This window comes from Dicentrarchus labrax, unplaced genomic scaffold (assembly GCF_905237075.1).
Source record: "Dicentrarchus labrax unplaced genomic scaffold, dlabrax2021, whole genome shotgun sequence".
Taxonomy (NCBI): domain Eukaryota; kingdom Metazoa; phylum Chordata; class Actinopteri; family Moronidae; genus Dicentrarchus; species Dicentrarchus labrax.
In genome coordinates this window covers 10591642-10608606 of record NW_026136705.1, presented here as the reverse complement: position 1 = coordinate 10608606, position 16965 = coordinate 10591642, and the positions used below count along the sequence as shown (strand labels likewise).

The window sequence follows — 16965 nt, the reverse complement described above, 5'->3', positions numbered from 1 at the left end:
TACCAAGAGGCAGACGGTATAGGGTACCATCCCTGTGGACCAACAGGGCTCAGAGATCATTGTGCCTACCAGTAATTCACTGCTGCACAAACTATAAAACTAAATAACTTATAATATGTAAAGAATTCTAATAAGAAGTGGTGAACAAGAATAAAGTTGAGGTGTTTCCTCTACTTTGATACAGCTAGTGTCATTTAAAATAGTTTAATATATGTATTAGTTTGCTGATGGACAGTTGTTGTTAATAAGGACTTCTCTGGGATAATTACAGGATTTTCAAACAAACCTCACAGTCTTGTTTTTAGTTGATTTAAACAGCATGGCGCTGCAGAATGTAACTCACTCTAACCAGTGCAAGTTTCATTTTGATATCTGAACCCCCTTTCCCCAGTTGACTGCCTTTTGCTATTACATTTTGCATGATCTCATTACTTTGATTTTATGTATACATCACTGCTTGATAGTATTTTCAATATATTGCATTTGTGTATTTGCATGGTGCCACACATATTTGATTGAATCTGGAGATGTGCACTATATCTTGCTTGAAATGTTGCACTCTTACTAAATTAAAAAACAATTTAGTGTTGCAAGTCCTTATGAAACACAGTATCTACTGGGACTCAGCACATGGACATTAAAGCTGTGTGTGTGTGTGTGTGTGTGTGTGTGTGTGATCGCCTTGTTTTCCAAGGTCACAGAAGCTCTGACAGTAAAATAGGCAACTTATCCTTTTCTTTATACTTTTAAGTAATTTAAGATCTGAAGACTCATATCCAATCCTTAATCATATACAAATGTTCAAACTCTAGCTTACACTTGCTTTTCTTAAGGTCCGACATCCATAAGTGTTTTATCAGTAACTGGTGGTCTGATTCTGACTTGGCATTAAAAAACAACCATAACATCATCCATTAATAATAAACTGTTTTATTGGACACTGATCTTCTATTCTCTGAAGACATGCTGATGTGTGCCATTCAAGTTTAGATTACACACATTATGGTCTGTCAGTCACATTAGTATTAGTGAACATGAACTCCCTTATCAAAAGCAGGATTGTCAAGTTATAAAACCAGAAGCTGTATTTATAAAGCCAGAATAACTTAATTTAAGGAGCTTTTTGTTTTGCTTTCACATCTTGACACATTGTCCCTTTATTGGCTTTAGGACAGTTGAACTTTCACAGATACTAATTGGACCACATTAAACCACTGCAGTTGAGACTAAAATTGAGAAATATATATCTTATAATGATGGTTTCTGCCCATTGTCTGACCTGCATTGTTCATGGCCTTCATTATATTTCATTTAAACTACCTCCTTTAACTTACAGAAAAATATAGTCACATTTTAAACAAAGAGAACACATTTGCAAAATTTCACATTGTATTAATGTGACAACCGCTGGCAACATGGCTGACAGACACTAACGCCGGTAATCATCAGTTGCTTTAGAGTACCAAAGCTATCAATCATTCAATAAATCAGTGCTGCCTTTAGTCTTAACATGGTCTCGTCATACCTCCAACTTTGTCGAGATGTGAACACAAGTGAAATTGAGCTTATAGCTAACATTAGTTACATTTGACAAAGCCTACGAGGTCTTCCAGGAACTTAATATACTCTTGATGCTCGATGGCCGTGCTCAGCTCCATCATTTCATCGGCAAAGGTGTTGTCCACCCCCCGGTCGGCCAGGAAGTCCATCAGGTGGTCATACAGGGCCTGGAGAACACCACAACAATGACGTTGTTTCCAGTTAAAATGATTCATGTTCGCAGATATCACTGGCTTCAATAACGGTGTTGTGTATGAAGTTCTGATTATCTTCCGTTTACTCAAATCTTACCCAGTCCAGAGAGTCTGTGTTGAGTGTATAGCTGGTCTCCTTCCAATCGGAGTCTCCCTCAGGCTGGAAACTGACCTCACGAATGGCAAAGATGTCGCTCTCCTCTTCTCCTTCACCGTGGCTCATCTATGAAAAGCAAATCATTGAGTTACCAAACTGCTGTCAATAGTACACATCTGATATGTTCTTCTCTGTATAAGTCAGTGCAGTATATGCTTACCTCGTCTTCAGGAAAATGGCAGTCAAACACCAGGGAATGTTTTGAAGCCTGTTTTGTCACTTCAACAACAAAGTTCGGTGATGACACAATCTCTGGCTGTAGAGAAACAACAGGATTATAAATCAGTTTAATGTCATTTCTTTTTAATGTTAACAGTCAATTTCTGTTTCAAACACAATTTTACAAGCCAGTGCAGGTACAACTGCTTACATACAGTCTTAAACCATCAGGTTTGTTCTAACTCACCTCTTCTTCTGCTGCTGACTTCTGCTGTCCTTGTTCTGCCTCTTCCTCAAAGTTAGGAGGAATGCTGTTGTTGACATTAAATGTGACAGTGACTCTGAAAAAACAGAAGACAGATCCAGAGCTTGTTAGTGTGCCCAACAGTCAACAAGGATTGGATAACAACCATCAGTGCCAGCCTTACTTCTCTCCAGCAACACTTCTTGTGAGTTTTGCCTCTGTGCCGTTCATCTCCAGTTCCCATCCTCCAGACATCTTGGGAAGGCTTTTATTTTTCTGGATCTTCCTCTCCTCTTTGATTTCATCAGACAGGAATTCACCAAATGCTTTGTCACCTGTTTAAAAAAGTACAACAGGGTGTATTATGTAATTATGACAGAACGTGTGTAGTGGAAATTAAATCTTTCTTGTGCTGCAGAAACTGCAATGCAAGTTTCCTTAACTCTGCTTTAGACTGCTTAATGGACTTTAACTGCATGCAGAAAGCTTTTCAAGCCAACCTTCCCCCTAAAACCTCCAGCTGGCACGCCAACCTCAAGGCTGCATTCCCAGGTTTCTATTGGATGCTCTTGGTTTGATAAGTTTATACCAAGAATGGGGTGCAAGTAACCCTAGTTTTCATCAATCAATCAATCAATCAGCTGACCATTTTCTCAATAAATCAATTAGGTTTTTTGTCCAGAAAATGGTAGAAATGGTGATATATTTTTCCGTAAGCCCAAGGTGACATTCAGCCATAGCGGACTACAGAAACCAGAACATTTGAGAAGCTGAAATATATTTTTTTCTTAAGAAATAACTGAAAAAACTGCTGGCATTTAATGTAATAGTTGACAGCTAGTTGACTTATCGTTGCAGCTCTAAGAGCTTATTTTCTATGTCGGAAGTGTGAGTGCCGAATTCAGTTCCGACAGCAAAAGACACAAATGAGTTGTGTTTAAGGGTTTAAATGTGTTCAGAGAGAAGTGCCATTAACGTGAGGTCCTCTCTGTACAGCATGTGGCTCTGTCGCCATGTAATACCGGCTGATACGAGGGAAGCTAACTTAGCTAGCTCATTTAAAGACTTAAGACATCAAATGTTACCTTCCGTGTGCAGTCCTCCACATCCACACGATACCGAGGGGTTCAACACTTTTGAACTAAACAGTTTTGGCCTGTATCCTGACGAGGTTCCGTTGTTATTCAGCATCCAGAGGGACCGGGTGAAGGGCCGGGTTGTTGCCGAACTAGGAGAACGCAGTGTCGGGCAGCTGAGCGGCAGAGCTCGGGCTGTGGACGAGGCGGCCGAAGAAACGCGAACAGCGGCTCCCACCGCACGGACAACGGACTTTAGCATGACTGTGTAGAAATATTAAGACGTGTAAGGACAGAATAAGTTAGTTGACAGCTCAGAGTGACCGTCTAGCTCCCCGTTACTGCTGCTTCTCCAAGATTACAGAAGAAAACACGTGTGGAAGGACACATTGACCTCTCCCAACTATGACCTCTGCACCGGAAATAATACTTTAAAAGCGAGAAAAATTAAACTAAATAACTGTCTGTATCTAAACAAATCCTAAACATAGCATATAGTAATATAGTATCTGGCACAACCTAATCAAATTAAGTAATATTTATATTTTTCAAAGATAAAAGTAATAATATGGTCACAACCTGTGCGACAGCGCCCCCTGTGGCTCCATACAGAGGAAGGTTATACAGTATCTATCTCTCTGTATCATTGACAGCTCTGTATCCAGACGATTTTGGTCAGCTATAAAGAACTGGATATCACTTAAGATACATTACATTTCGACTCTTGGCCTATTTTCTTTAATATGTACCATTAAAATTCACCTATTTCCAACATTAATATGATCATTCTTATTGTTAAATATTATCTACTGTAGCAAATAGAGGAAGAGCAAGCCCTCCTTCTGGTGTCTTCTTACAATATTTGTTCTTGTCTCTAACAAGACTGTATTCCAGTGAAATAGCACGGTTTGTGGGGACATTTTATGCTTCTTTTTCATGCCTGGAGATGGAGATTTACTGTCTATTTGTTGTTTCTATATGTTTTTCTTTCTGATTCCCCCACTGTTTCATGTTTATTTCATATATGTATTCTCCACAAGTTCCTGTATGTTTGTTACTGTGTGTTTAACAAAATCTCTCTCTTTCTCATCATTCCATGTAAAGTATGTTTTAATGTAATGAGGCGAATCAGTTTCATCATTGACATGAAGCCCTGCTGCCAGAAGATGGAGCTGTTTCCATGAACCCCACTTTCATGTGTTCTTTCTCAAACAATAATTTCTTTAGTCATTTTTTAAAAGAATATTTAATTAGAATCACTGGATGGTTGGCCAGCAGGTTCATGCATTTCTGCATCTTCCAGGTTTTGTTTCAGTTATCCTCTGAGAGCACTGAGCATCACCTGGGGCACGTTACTTTGAGGCAGAGGTCCTCAGACAGTGCACTGGGGCGTGGATGACCTCAGGAAAAATTTAGTAATGAATATGGTTTGTGTTGGGAAAATAAACAAACAAGAGTTTGGTGATGCTATTGTGCTGACCTTTAATTAATTAAAATTCAACCCTTTTTTTTGTAATTTTGGTTCCCCTGTCATTGTTAATGATTGCTAAAGTCTGGGGGGGGGGAAATTTTTTTTTTCTTTTTAAAGGGAAAAGAAAAAGAACCACTGTTGGTTGAATTCATCCATACACTGCCTGTTAATCTGATCTTGCATAGTTTGGAGATGTGTCATGTAACTATATATGACTAAATAATGGCTGTATTGAGGAGTGACTGATGCTTTCCCCTGTACCTCTTTACTCTCAACAAGCAGAGTTGCTCTCTGAGACTTTAACAAATTATATTAAATATACTCTTAATAAACTCATCAAAGACATGCATTTAATCTTATAAACTTCATAACATGCAGCTCTTAATTGGTCTACTTTTCCTCTGTGACTGAAAATAAATCTTATAAAGCACATGGGCAGTTTGATCTGTATGAGATCACTGAACATACAACCTCTCTGTAACACAGTCTGACTGCTCTCTACAGCAACCCCAGATATATTTGGTATTTTTAAAAGTTAGAAACTGGTAAATTTATTTATTCAGGTAACAGTGTATATTTTACAATCCTGAGTCCAGTGTAAAAAAAAAGACAAGAGGGGCATCCATCCTTTTCCTCCACATGGTGATGATTCTACAAAGTATGGAAGACCTGAGTGATCAGATCATTAACTATAAACTCCATGCATTGCATACATTTTTTGTCAGCATACATGTGTGGTTAGTCTGCGTAGAGGCTGGAGAATAAGGCATGCTGTTTCTCCTGATTTGCATGTGTTTGAGGAACTGGTGATACAATCATAGATTGAAAAAAGGCATGCACGAGATAACAGGACGAGTGCTGAGTGTAGACTAATTATCAAAGTGAAATCATGTTACTGTGACGTAAAAACCTCGTACTTTAACCCAACGTTTGCTTGTAATTACATAATCTCATAGATTTAGACAAATGTGCTGTCCTTGCATATATAAAACCCTTTAAGACCACTTTGTATAAACCAAAACCAACACGGTGAGGCTCAAGACAAGACTGCTTTTCTTAGCTTCTGAGAAGCCAACATTACAGAGGTGAACACAATGAGATAAGTGAGTCAACTCCTCACTATTATTCATAATGTGCTGAAAAGAACAACCACTAGCTAGTCTACTATAACTATCTGAGTCTTTTTGGGTGAGTGGCTTAAGAATGAATACGTAGAAGTACAATATTATGTGAAATTAACATATATAGAGTTATGTAGCAATCTATCGAGTCTGATTCGATTTTTAGGAAAGGATGAATAGATAAATCATATCAGCCCAAGACGTTGCTTATCTGAACTCCTGTGAGGTTATCTGTGCTGTTAAAATGCATGCAAATGAATTAATGCATGACACCTTGAAAACACTTTTTTTTAAGTGTTAAACAGATGGCCGAATGGCAAGATGAAATACTATCAGGCAGAGGGAACAGAGTTAATCAAATCTGAATGACAGTCTTAGAGGAAGTCAAAGTTGTGAGGCCTCAATGTGCAGATTTCTGCTGCAGTGACATATGCCAAATGCTTGTCAACTGGGAGGTAGTGAAATCCAGAGAAGTTTACTACAGAAAAAAATTTCTGTTCTGATTCGCACTTGTATGAAATCGATAAGTGTCTTTATCCAAATTCAGCTTTGTGGAGAGAATCCATTTTCCAGTTTTATTGTCACTGGGAGATTCGAGGAAGGTGTCCTTGCAGAGGTTTACTGCAGTCCTGTTTCTCTGTTGGTTAGCTCTTGGTGGGTCGGAGTTTGCGGCCGAAGTACTCTGGCGCTGCATCCAGCAGCCAGTCAGCGTCCACCAAACACAGGTCTCTCATGTAGCAGCGGGAAGTGTGCAGCAGCTCATTGAAGACCACATATGCTGGCTTGGCCTGGAAAAGGACGGAGGAGGGGTGGATGGCCACAGGCTGGTGGGTGTCCAGAGCTAAGTAGCTGCCGTCGGGTTGTAGCTCCGCTGCGTTGACGAACATCCCGTGGGCAAGGCAGCGGCGAACATTCGCCGTGTCTGCCCCACACGACCCCAGCTTCAAATTCAGCTGGTAAATCAAGAAGAGCAGGACATGTTAGCTCGAAACAATTATCCTATTATACTACTATTCCACAACTAGATATCATGATCACCATCTCCTGCAACATAATGACACTGTTGGCTGTTTTCTTATTTAAACGTTTGCAACAAAAAAAAACCTGACAGTACTCATTGTTCTACAGTACCTCTGTGTCTCTGTACCTCGCAAACAGAAACAGTATTTTATTAATGCAATCCGCGCAAAAGATGTACAGACGAGGAAAATAAACATTCAGCAGATTACAGTATATTCCTTTAACTCAGGTAAAGGCTGCACTGTAGCAACAAACACTGCAGGACACTTTTAAAGAGAGAAACTCCAAACAGACAGTGACAAGATCAAAAAAGATCACAGAGAGAGTTTTTTTAGGATATTTATTATTTTGATAGCTACAAATGATGTGAAATAATAACTGTGAATTTTCCTGCTTTAGCAAATAAATACTGCGGATGTACCCAGCTGTACCAATCTTTCATTAATGGTTACAAGGTAAAGGTGACAATGAATTGTGATATTGAGTTCAGGTGATAATGCCCAGCCCCACACAGTATTCATGAGGATTTTCACATGCGTACCTTAAGGCAGATATCTTTGAGTTGCGCCTGGACCTCTTTCACCAGACCCATGTTCCTGCTGTTGACAAAGTTCTCCCGACACCACTCCTTTAACAGTCGACATATACCATATTATAAGGTTGCCCAGCAACATAATTTGATGTGTGAATTTTGCTTAGCCACATACGTTTCCTCCCCCTACTCATTCAGCTTTACTCACCTTGTTACCACTGACTTTCTTGAACGCCCTGTAAATGTTGAGCAGTGTCATGTGGTCTCCTTCGCTGGAGCTGAACTTCTTACGAGCAGCCAGCACCTCTTCCCGCCGGGCCGGAGGGTTGTACAGTACAGTGTCCACTGACAGCAGAGACACAATGCTCAAAATCTCATCCGAGCAGGAGTAGTCCGGGGACAACAGGATGGTCTGTGAAATGGAGCAAACGAAGCAGGGAAGTATTGCACCAAATTCTATCTGGGTCACGCGTGCAACCCGCGTGTCGCTGTGGGTCACTTTTTGTCAGAACCACAACAGTATCAGTATCTATTTGTGTAATAAGCTAATGCATTTCCAAACATCTTTTACCTTGGCATATCTTGGCTCCAGAGGGAAGCTTGCCATCTTCTTGCCCAGAGCAGTGAGGAAGACCTGCCCCTCCTTCCTCTCCACAGCTCCCAGCAGCTCTAGGTGCTCCACAGCAGAACGGACGGCCTCTGGGATAAACAGACAACAGGTTACCACGACCTACCGAGCCTCCGGGATGACCAGAGGTGTGTAGTGATAGATGATCAACTGCATCTTACCTGGAGAAGGCTTGGACATGAAATCAAAATTCATCACATCCGGAATCCCCAGAGCCATGAGCTGCAGCATCACACCGGCCAAGTTACACCTGCAGCGCGCACACACACGCGCGTACACACACACACGAAAAGGAACAGGAGAACAGGCCATTCAATCACACTGACCTAAATAAATCACCATGTGGGAGGGATTCCTGCAGATAAGCACATTTTTGTATTATCTCAATGAATATAAAGGAGTCCTGCGGTACCTCTGGATCTCAGGCACTGTCATAGGGATGAGGTTGTCAAATTCCTGCTCAGTGTAGAGACGGTAGCAGGAGCCAGAGTCCTCCCTGCCGGCCCGGCCCGCTCGCTGCCACGCCTGGGCTTTAGAGACCCGCTGCACCGCCAGCACCTCCAGCCCGCTGTCTGAGAGTCACACAGCACATGTACTATAAGACGACAAATATTATTATATTATAAATAAATATAAACCATTGCTGATGTTACTGTTTGGAGGATGTAATTATATATAGAAAGTATATTTATAATATATAAGGTGATCCCTTGGATTCTCATCTAGCGCCACCAGCAGGTCAAAATTTATATTTGTCCAGTACTTTGGTTTATTACCAAACACCTGAGCATCAGCTGTACTGTGCATCACTGTACATGCTCTCTACGGTCAGTGGTGGAGGAAGGACTCAGATCTTTTACTCCAGTAAAAAGTAACAACACAATAATAAAAAAATGACTCCACTGTAAGTAAAAGTCCCGTGTTCAAAATCTTACTTAAGTAAAAGTACAGAAGTATTATCCTTTAAATATACTTAAAGTAGCCTATCAAACAGTACAGTGCCTGATATATTATTATATAGTACATTATTAGGTGTATAAAACTGATACTGATGTTAGAGCAGCATTTTAACTTTAACTACTTTATATAAAGTTAGTCCAGTGGTTCCCAACCTAGGGATCGGGCCCCTCCAAAGGGACACCAGATCTGAGGGGTGGTGAGATGATTAATGGGTTTGAAAAGAAGAAAAAAACAAAGTTCTGCTTCGGCTTGTGTGTGATAAAAAAAAAACTTGGTTTCCTCTTTGTCTATGACTAATAAAGGCACTAGTCATTATTCAGTGTTTCATGAACTTACCTGGATTGAAACGTTTGGCCTTCACCATCCCTGTGTCTATGACGTATTTGATCCCAGATATTGTAACTGACGTCTCGGCGATGTTGGTTGAGAGGATGACTTTCCTACATCCCTGAAAAAGGCAGAGAGGACAACGTTCTGCATGAAGCATACAATAATATAAAACTGATGTATGTAGCTGTACAGTGATGACAGAACAAGGCACTTTTGTGTGACACTTCTGCAGTAAAGCTAAAACAATGGCAGACGTGTCTTAAACAGAGACACAGCTGAGAACAGCAGTGCCACAGTATAAATATTCTTCCTGCGTGCTTAGTGCTGCCTTTACCTTGGGAGCTGGCTGGAAGACCCTGAGCTGCTGTGCTGGGGGCAGAGACGCGTACAAAGGGATAACAACCATGGGGCCACAGCCGTCAGGGAGATGCTTAGCGATGTCCCGGCACGTCCGCGCCAGAGCCTCGATTTCCTCCTGACCCGTCATGAACACTAAGATGTCGTGGGACGGAGGTGCCTCCTGTGCACAAACAACAAAACCGCGTTCTGTTCCAGTGTCAAGAAGAATCAACACAGCTCAGTTTCCTATAACGCTAAAGGGACAGAGTGTTCTTGGGGATTTGATTTAAATACAGCTGATTCCACATGAGTGATTAAAGTAGATGTCCCTCCACAGATATTGAAGACTACCTGATGGATCTGGAAGATGGAGACGAGTGCGGCCTGCAGATAGTCTGACTGGGCCTGCTTGGTGTAGTAGATCTGAATGGGATGCTGTCTGCCCTCCAGGTAGAGTACAGGGGACTTGTTGAAGTACTCAGAGAACAAATCCACATCCATGGTGGCTGACATCACTATGACCTGCGCAGGTGACACAGAAGAAAGAAGCTGCACTTTGGGATTTGGGTGTATTTAAGGAGATGCTCAAACAGATCAACAGAGCAGAGGCAGAAAATGAGCTTATAGGACTGAATGTAGGGGAGGCTTTTTATCTCACGAGCAGACGCAGCGAAAGGATTTGCCTATGAGAGTAAAATATCTGTCTGAAGTCCTCCTACCTTCAGGGGAATCTTATTAAGTTCTCTGCGCCTGCGTTGAGCAGTCTTAACCACGCCGAACAGCACATCAGTGTGCACGGTGCGCTCGTGAGCTTCATCCAGGACCACCACAGTGTAGCGCAGCAGTAAGGGGTCTCCGATGGCCTCGCGCAGGAGCATGCCATCTGTCATGAACTTCAGCTTTGTTTCAGAGGAGGTCACATCCTCAAAACGCACCGTGTATCCGACCTGAAAAGAAGCGATTTATTATAAGAGCCAAGACTTATGAAGTACTGATATTACTACAGCTAGTCAAACAATGTTTATTACAGCACACGCACATACAATGAAGACTTGTATTATTATTAAGCTGCGGATTAAAGGTTCCATGTAGAGTTTTCGTAGCGTCGTGAAGCTGTTTTTTAGTGAGTGGGTCCTTGCTTTGTTCATCTCGGGACAAGCCCACATGCGGGTGACCCAATACACATCCCTGCTAATGGTTTCACATTATACTGCTGATCTACAGGTGGTAGTAATGTGGCAACAAAGGCAAGTCTGCCAGCTAGTCAGAGCAGTAAACAGGGTTTAAAATATTCAAGCTTTGCAAATGTTACATGAGGAAGGAAATGCATTCATCTTGGGTTTTTTCCCTCCAGGACACACTCAGTGGGATTTGTTGAGTAACAATGAATGAAAAGAGGACTTAAGTTTGTTTACAATAAAAAGCCTATATTTCAAAGCCTATACTAAGCACTGGGTATGTGGGAAGCCTGTCTGTGCATACCAGCTTGCCGAGCTGTGTCCTCTTCTCCTCTGCCACCCTTCCTGCCAGTGAGATAGCAGCAACTCGACGGGGCTGAGTGATGGCGACGATGCCCTGTCGTCCGATGCCGGCCTCATACAGATACTGGGGGATCTGAGTGGTCTTCCCAGAGCCAGTCTCCCCTGATGCATTTGGAAGAATGGGTCAAGTAACAAAAACAAAAACCCAAGTTAGAAACACCATAAATCTGCTGTAAATGACAGGATTTCTGAGCCTAAATGTGATACCACTCACTTACTGAGTTGGGAAATTAATTCAGGCTATAATAAATGAAACTCATTTAAAAGAAAAAGAGATTTGTAGAGATGTACCAATTGGAACTGAGCTGTAGCACATTACAGAGCTGACACCATGACTCTGTGTGAGAGCAGAGCAGTGTTATATTATTATATTATATATGTATGTATGTTAGCACTGTACCTATCAGAATGGCAGTGTGAAGCTGTCTCAGTTGGTTCAGTAGCTGAGCTTTCGCCTGGTAGATCGGAAGCTGTTTCCTCTGGACGTCTATTGGAGTGGTTGCATTCCCCTTTCTAGGCAGCAGCATTCCAGGCTTATTCCTGTCGAGACGGAAAAAAACGGACCCCGGCTTGAATCTTTTAGCCGGAGGAGGGTCGGGGTCGTGGGGCATGGTCTGGAGAAAGTGACTCTGATGGCGAAAGCTTCGCGGCTCTTTCTGGAGACTCTTTTAAAAGTTTTTTTCGTGCTCACTGACAGACAGGAGAGCGTCACTGCGGATGTTTTGCTACCGCTGCAGAAACGTCCCCACGTGGTAAACGTCGGCGCAGACGTTTGACGTCACAGGTTCCCTGTTCAGTTTAGCCGGAGTGTGGACGGACAGACAGACAGACAGACAGACAGACAGGTACATCCACGAACTGTATGAACCTCGGCTGTACAAAGGGTTACCTGTCTGTCTATAGCTGGGCGGTTGTCATCGTGTTTCAATCCCACTCTGGGACTGCAATGCTATTTCTGGTTTCTGAAATAAAACTCATCTGCCTGGGATTGAAGATTTATGGAAGATTTAAAATACCTAAATAAAAAATAATTAAATAAAAAAATAATAAAGTGAAGTGTTCTTTTGTATGTATGTTTTTACTGTGGAAATAAATAAAAAAAACATGCTGAAATTACAATTATTTGATTTTTTGCCTGTTTTGTCATTCTGATACATTTTTCCATGCCATATTAAAATCGAATCACAACATTAAAAACAAGGCGAAAAAGAGTATTGCATTTCAGTTTTGTCCAGCAGGGGACAGCATAGACCTGGCAGTACGAAATGCAAGGTACGGTTGTTAGTTTCCCTGAAGCGTCCAGGAACTGCTTGTGGCTGTGAAGGAATTCTGGCGTAGTGGCCACACAGGGTATTGCAGCTTGCGGGATGACACGCTGGACCAAAAAGCTTTTTTTCTCATCCAGTAATTGGAAAAGTAACATGTGTTTGTTATTGGACTGAATTTGATCCATTCAGTCCAATAACATTTGGCGAAGTCAAGCCATATGATTAAAATATTTTATCACATTTATTATGTGTGCGGGGAGCCAACAGGCAGTCTTGCCATTTGGATGCCCTGAGTGTAATCGCTTTTTGAATGCATACACTGAATAATATTTCACTGAAACAAATCTAAATGGTAGTAAAATAAATAATATTCACAACATCAAGCACACAGACGTCAGTCAGTATGAGTCCTTCCTGACGTACCCTCAGATTCGTGGCAGACTCATATAATACCACATGTAGACATCTTTCCTTTTAGCTGGTTCCTTGGTCAGCAAGTGTACTGTGGGTGTAACAACAACAAAGCAGGTTTTTCTACTTTGTCCTTAATCTGTCATCAACTGGAGTTAACAGTCAGCTTCACTATCTGCACCGCGGCCTCTCTGATGTCTATCTGCTCTGTGTGTGTTTCTGTTTGTCGAGGTTATTAGAGTTTTAAAAAAAACTAAAACCGAAACTAATAAAAACTAAACTAAAAATAAACATTTTTAAACAATACAAACTAAACGGAAACAAGCAAACTCACTCAAAACTCAAACTCACACACAAATTAGTAATGAAAAATACAAAACTACAATAACTGATGTGTGTGAGTGGAGCTGAGCTTGGCCCCCTGTCCTGCAAAGGAGAGCTTTAAATGACAGCAAAACATGAGAACATTAGTTTCTGCGCCCTGTATATAACATTATGCTCATTATGATTAATGATCTCTAGGCTGTTTTGGTGCCCCCCGTATGTGATGTACATGTATGTAGCGGTGGTGCTGGTCAGCCAGCATGGCCGGCAAAAGTCTCAAACGCATGCTCTCAACCGGCCCAGTTCGGAAGCATGAGGAACTTGAAACTAGAACCATTTCTGAAAACAATTGTGTGTATGCTGGATGTTGAAAATCTGAAGCTAAAGTGCATTGCTGGCTTTAAAAGGTGAATAATACCAATAATGTAAGAAAGATGTGGAATACTATAAGGTTTATTGAAAAACTGACGCTAAACTGAATTTCCACCTCTTATTTGTATGAAAAAACAGCTACGAAGTAAAGGCTATAGTATGAATAAAGGCTAAGTTCCATTAGTCATTGACTGTCTGCTGTTTTAAGGGATGTACTGTGCTGCAGGAAGCTGCACAAACAGACGTTAAGTGTTAATTAGTGTCAGCACACTCATATTAGTTAATCTCTATGGTAGATTTCTGAAATTTAGCACTATGTTGTGTTGTCAGAACAAAAGTGACAGTTGACTGTCAGTGGTCCTTGCAGACATCTTTTATGTTCCATTGTACCAGTCAGTGTTTATTGTAAGCTAACACTTGTTAACTAACTAATTCCACTGGGTTTGAACAACTAACGTTCATTAGGTGCCAAGAAGATCCCTGAGTGTCTGACTGTACACACCGTGCCATGGAAAATGTAGGTCACAGTGAATTCAGTTAAGAGGATCTATTGGGAGAAATAGAACATAATATTCATATGTATGTTTTCATTAGTGTACAATCAACTGGTTGAATATAGGAATTGTTGTGTTACCAAAAAAAAAACGCCTTTCATCGAGTCCGCCATGTTGAACCGCCATGTTTCTACAGTAGCCCAGAACGGACAAAAGACACACCTGCTGCAGAGCGCCTTTCACAAGTTTCATGGCCACCTTAGTTTCTCCTACAGCACTACACATTCCCAGACTGTCAGATACAGACGTGAGCAGTGTTCAGGTAGATGCAGTCTGCAACTTGACTGCTAGATGCCACTAAATCCTACAGACCAGGTCCTTAAAAAACAAACTGAATGAATTGTCATTCATTTAATCATAACACAGTAAATGCGTACATAACATTCCAATACATATCACAATGTCAGCTGTGTGACCTGTTTTTATTTAGGCCGTTTAAATCTTCCATAAGTTTGGGCCCCAACAGAATAAAGCTCTGGAATGTGTTGTTTATCTTTGATGCTGCCACCAGGGGGCAATATGGTGTGTTTACTTCACAAACACTGACTGCAAGCTTTGGGAGCCAGTTGCAGTCTGTGTGTCTGTTTTATATGGTCTGTTTACAGTGTTTATTTCTGATTCCGATAAGCCTTTTCATGCTGGATTTAGCCTACTGCTAGGCATGGTGGACTTTAATCTGTCTGGAGGAGACCACAGAAATGTCTATAACATATCCACTTCAATATATAATAAAAACACAAGATAGCCATTTTTGACAGTTGTCACAATAGTCACACTAAACAACTACAAAACCCGTTTTCAGGAAACACTATTTATAACTGCAAAACCAACACTGTAAAATACAAAGGCAAGATAATTCACAGAGATATGCAATGGGAATATTTCAGTGAACCAAGTGAGAATATTTCAAGCCTCAAGAATTAGTGGCTCATGATGTGAAATTCAAAGCTGTTATTTAAGTATATATATATATATTAATGCCCTAAATATTTTATGCTCTTGAGCACCACATACAAATAAGATTGACAATGATGTTCTCATGTTCTGCTTTAATTAATAGCAATACTATCACCTTCTCCTGCCCCTAGTCAGCGTGTCAACAGTTCTGTTAAGCAACAGCGTTTACATCCAGAGCCACGGGGAAGAAAATGTCCTTGAATTGCTCATTGTAGCCCCTTCAGACCCGCCTTATGTTCCAAGGTTGTGAAAAATATAATAATGACTTTTTCCCATCCTTAATGCAACCAGAAATGAGAATCAATAAAAAAATTTTTTTAATCAAAACCCTTTAATTGTTATTTTTCTTGTCCATTTCAATGGACATCGGGTCCAAACAATTCTTAAAATACCAACATCATATGACAACATCATACCTATTTTTTGTCTGTTAAATGTTGCAAAAAGTAAAAAAGAAGCCCCTGTCAAGTGACTTCCATTGTAATGGACACAGGGTCTGAAGGGGTTAAAACCTTCCCTCTACAATGGTCCAGGCAGTGCGGCACATGCCTACATAGCATCGTGCAACCAGGGCATGACTTGTGAAAACAAGTCAAATTTAAGGAAACGGCTCATGCACCAACATGTTCTTGGTTGAAACACAGGTTATTTAGTAATACACAGGAAGTGCAGCAATGCTGCATTGCAATAGTAGAAAATTCAGTAGAAAGTGTTTCATTGCCGAGGAAGAGGAGTGTAGTAAACAGCACTCGAAATTAAGGATGTCTTGTTGTCTTGGGGACAATAAAAGTAGCTCCCTGGGAACAAAGATACAGCGTCTGGGACAATTCTGGGACAGTTGAGATTAGAAATATATCATTACAAATGAAATTACTACATTTATGCATTTTGGTATGTATAGAATTTTAATTAAGAGGTAGCATCGGCACAAGCTCTGGGCTGCGTCACACGTATATAATATATTATAATGTAATTCATTCCCATGCATGCGGCTCAGAGTTCAAGGCTCTTCTGCCAATAGTGCCGGGGTCTCTCCCTCTCCTCTTGCTGTTTTCTTGTATTTTATAAATATTTACATAGTTTGTTTGACTTTCTCCCTCACACTTTGCCTCCGGGTCTCTGGATTAGAGTTCTCCTATAGTTTGTAAATATGTATGTAGTTACATATTTACAAACTATAGGAGAACTCTAATCCAGACCTTCTTTCTCACTTGGGATGTATTGCCATTGCAAGTTGCCACGGTCCCCAGAGGATGACTCCTAATAACTTTTGCCCATCCCTTGACTTTTTATCTAGCGCCATCAGCAGGTCAGAATTTGTCAAGAGCCTCGGCTGTACTGTGTGCAGTGCAAATTAGCAAACGTTAGCATGCTAACTGAAGCTGATGAACCTGGTAAAAATGACACCTGCTATCAGCATGTTAGCACAGGTTGCTGATCCCCACTTTCAGCTCTGTCTCTGTCACCCGCTGCCCCTTCACCCAAATTACTGAAAATATCTTCTCACTTATCTAGTGGCACCTATCCATGCTGATAGTTTTGCATCTATCTGTCCAGGTTTTTGAGATATTCGGCCCTAAAATGTCTGCCACCACCTTTAATAATGTGTAATGTGTGGTGCCCACAGCATTAGACGCGCAGTTTGTAATTTCTCCCTTTTTAAAACGATAAGAAAAGATGTAGTTTGATGACATGATGTCATGAAGTAGCGTAGGATCGGATGTGCGTGCAGTAATAAAATTCATCA

General features: G+C 41.0%; 2 protein-coding genes across 3 annotated transcripts; both read right to left on the bottom strand.

Annotated features, from left to right (window-relative positions):
* Positions 1–914: 914 nt before the first annotated feature.
* Positions 915–3800, bottom strand: c1qbp (complement component 1, q subcomponent binding protein). The gene is made up of 6 exons (XM_051400339.1): positions 3400–3800; positions 2499–2649; positions 2318–2411; positions 2072–2167; positions 1852–1977; positions 915–1727 (listed from the first exon to the last, which is right to left on the bottom strand). The coding sequence occupies exons 1-6, from the start codon at positions 3650–3652 to the stop codon at positions 1578–1580; spliced, it is 870 nt and encodes a 289-aa protein (XP_051256299.1). The 5' UTR covers positions 3653–3800; the 3' UTR covers positions 915–1577.
* Positions 3801–5197: 1397 nt separating this feature from the next.
* dhx33 (DEAH (Asp-Glu-Ala-His) box polypeptide 33) lies at positions 5198–12108 on the bottom strand. Of its 2 annotated transcripts, none has more exons than XM_051400316.1 (12): positions 11733–12108; positions 11274–11434; positions 10511–10738; positions 10143–10313; positions 9787–9972; positions 9459–9570; positions 8575–8734; positions 8324–8412; positions 8106–8233; positions 7743–7946; positions 7544–7630; positions 5198–6935 (listed from the first exon to the last, which is right to left on the bottom strand). In XM_051400316.1, exons 1-12 carry the CDS (start codon positions 11941–11943, stop codon positions 6627–6629), a joined length of 2046 nt encoding a protein of 681 aa, XP_051256276.1. In that variant the 5' UTR covers positions 11944–12108; the 3' UTR covers positions 5198–6626. The 2 variants fall into 2 exon arrangements, with proteins under 2 accessions (XP_051256276.1, XP_051256277.1); XM_051400317.1 differs by lacking the exon at positions 11733–12108 and adding an exon at positions 11624–11697 and having other exon boundaries at positions 5380–6935.
* Positions 12109–16965: the final 4857 nt, after the last annotated feature.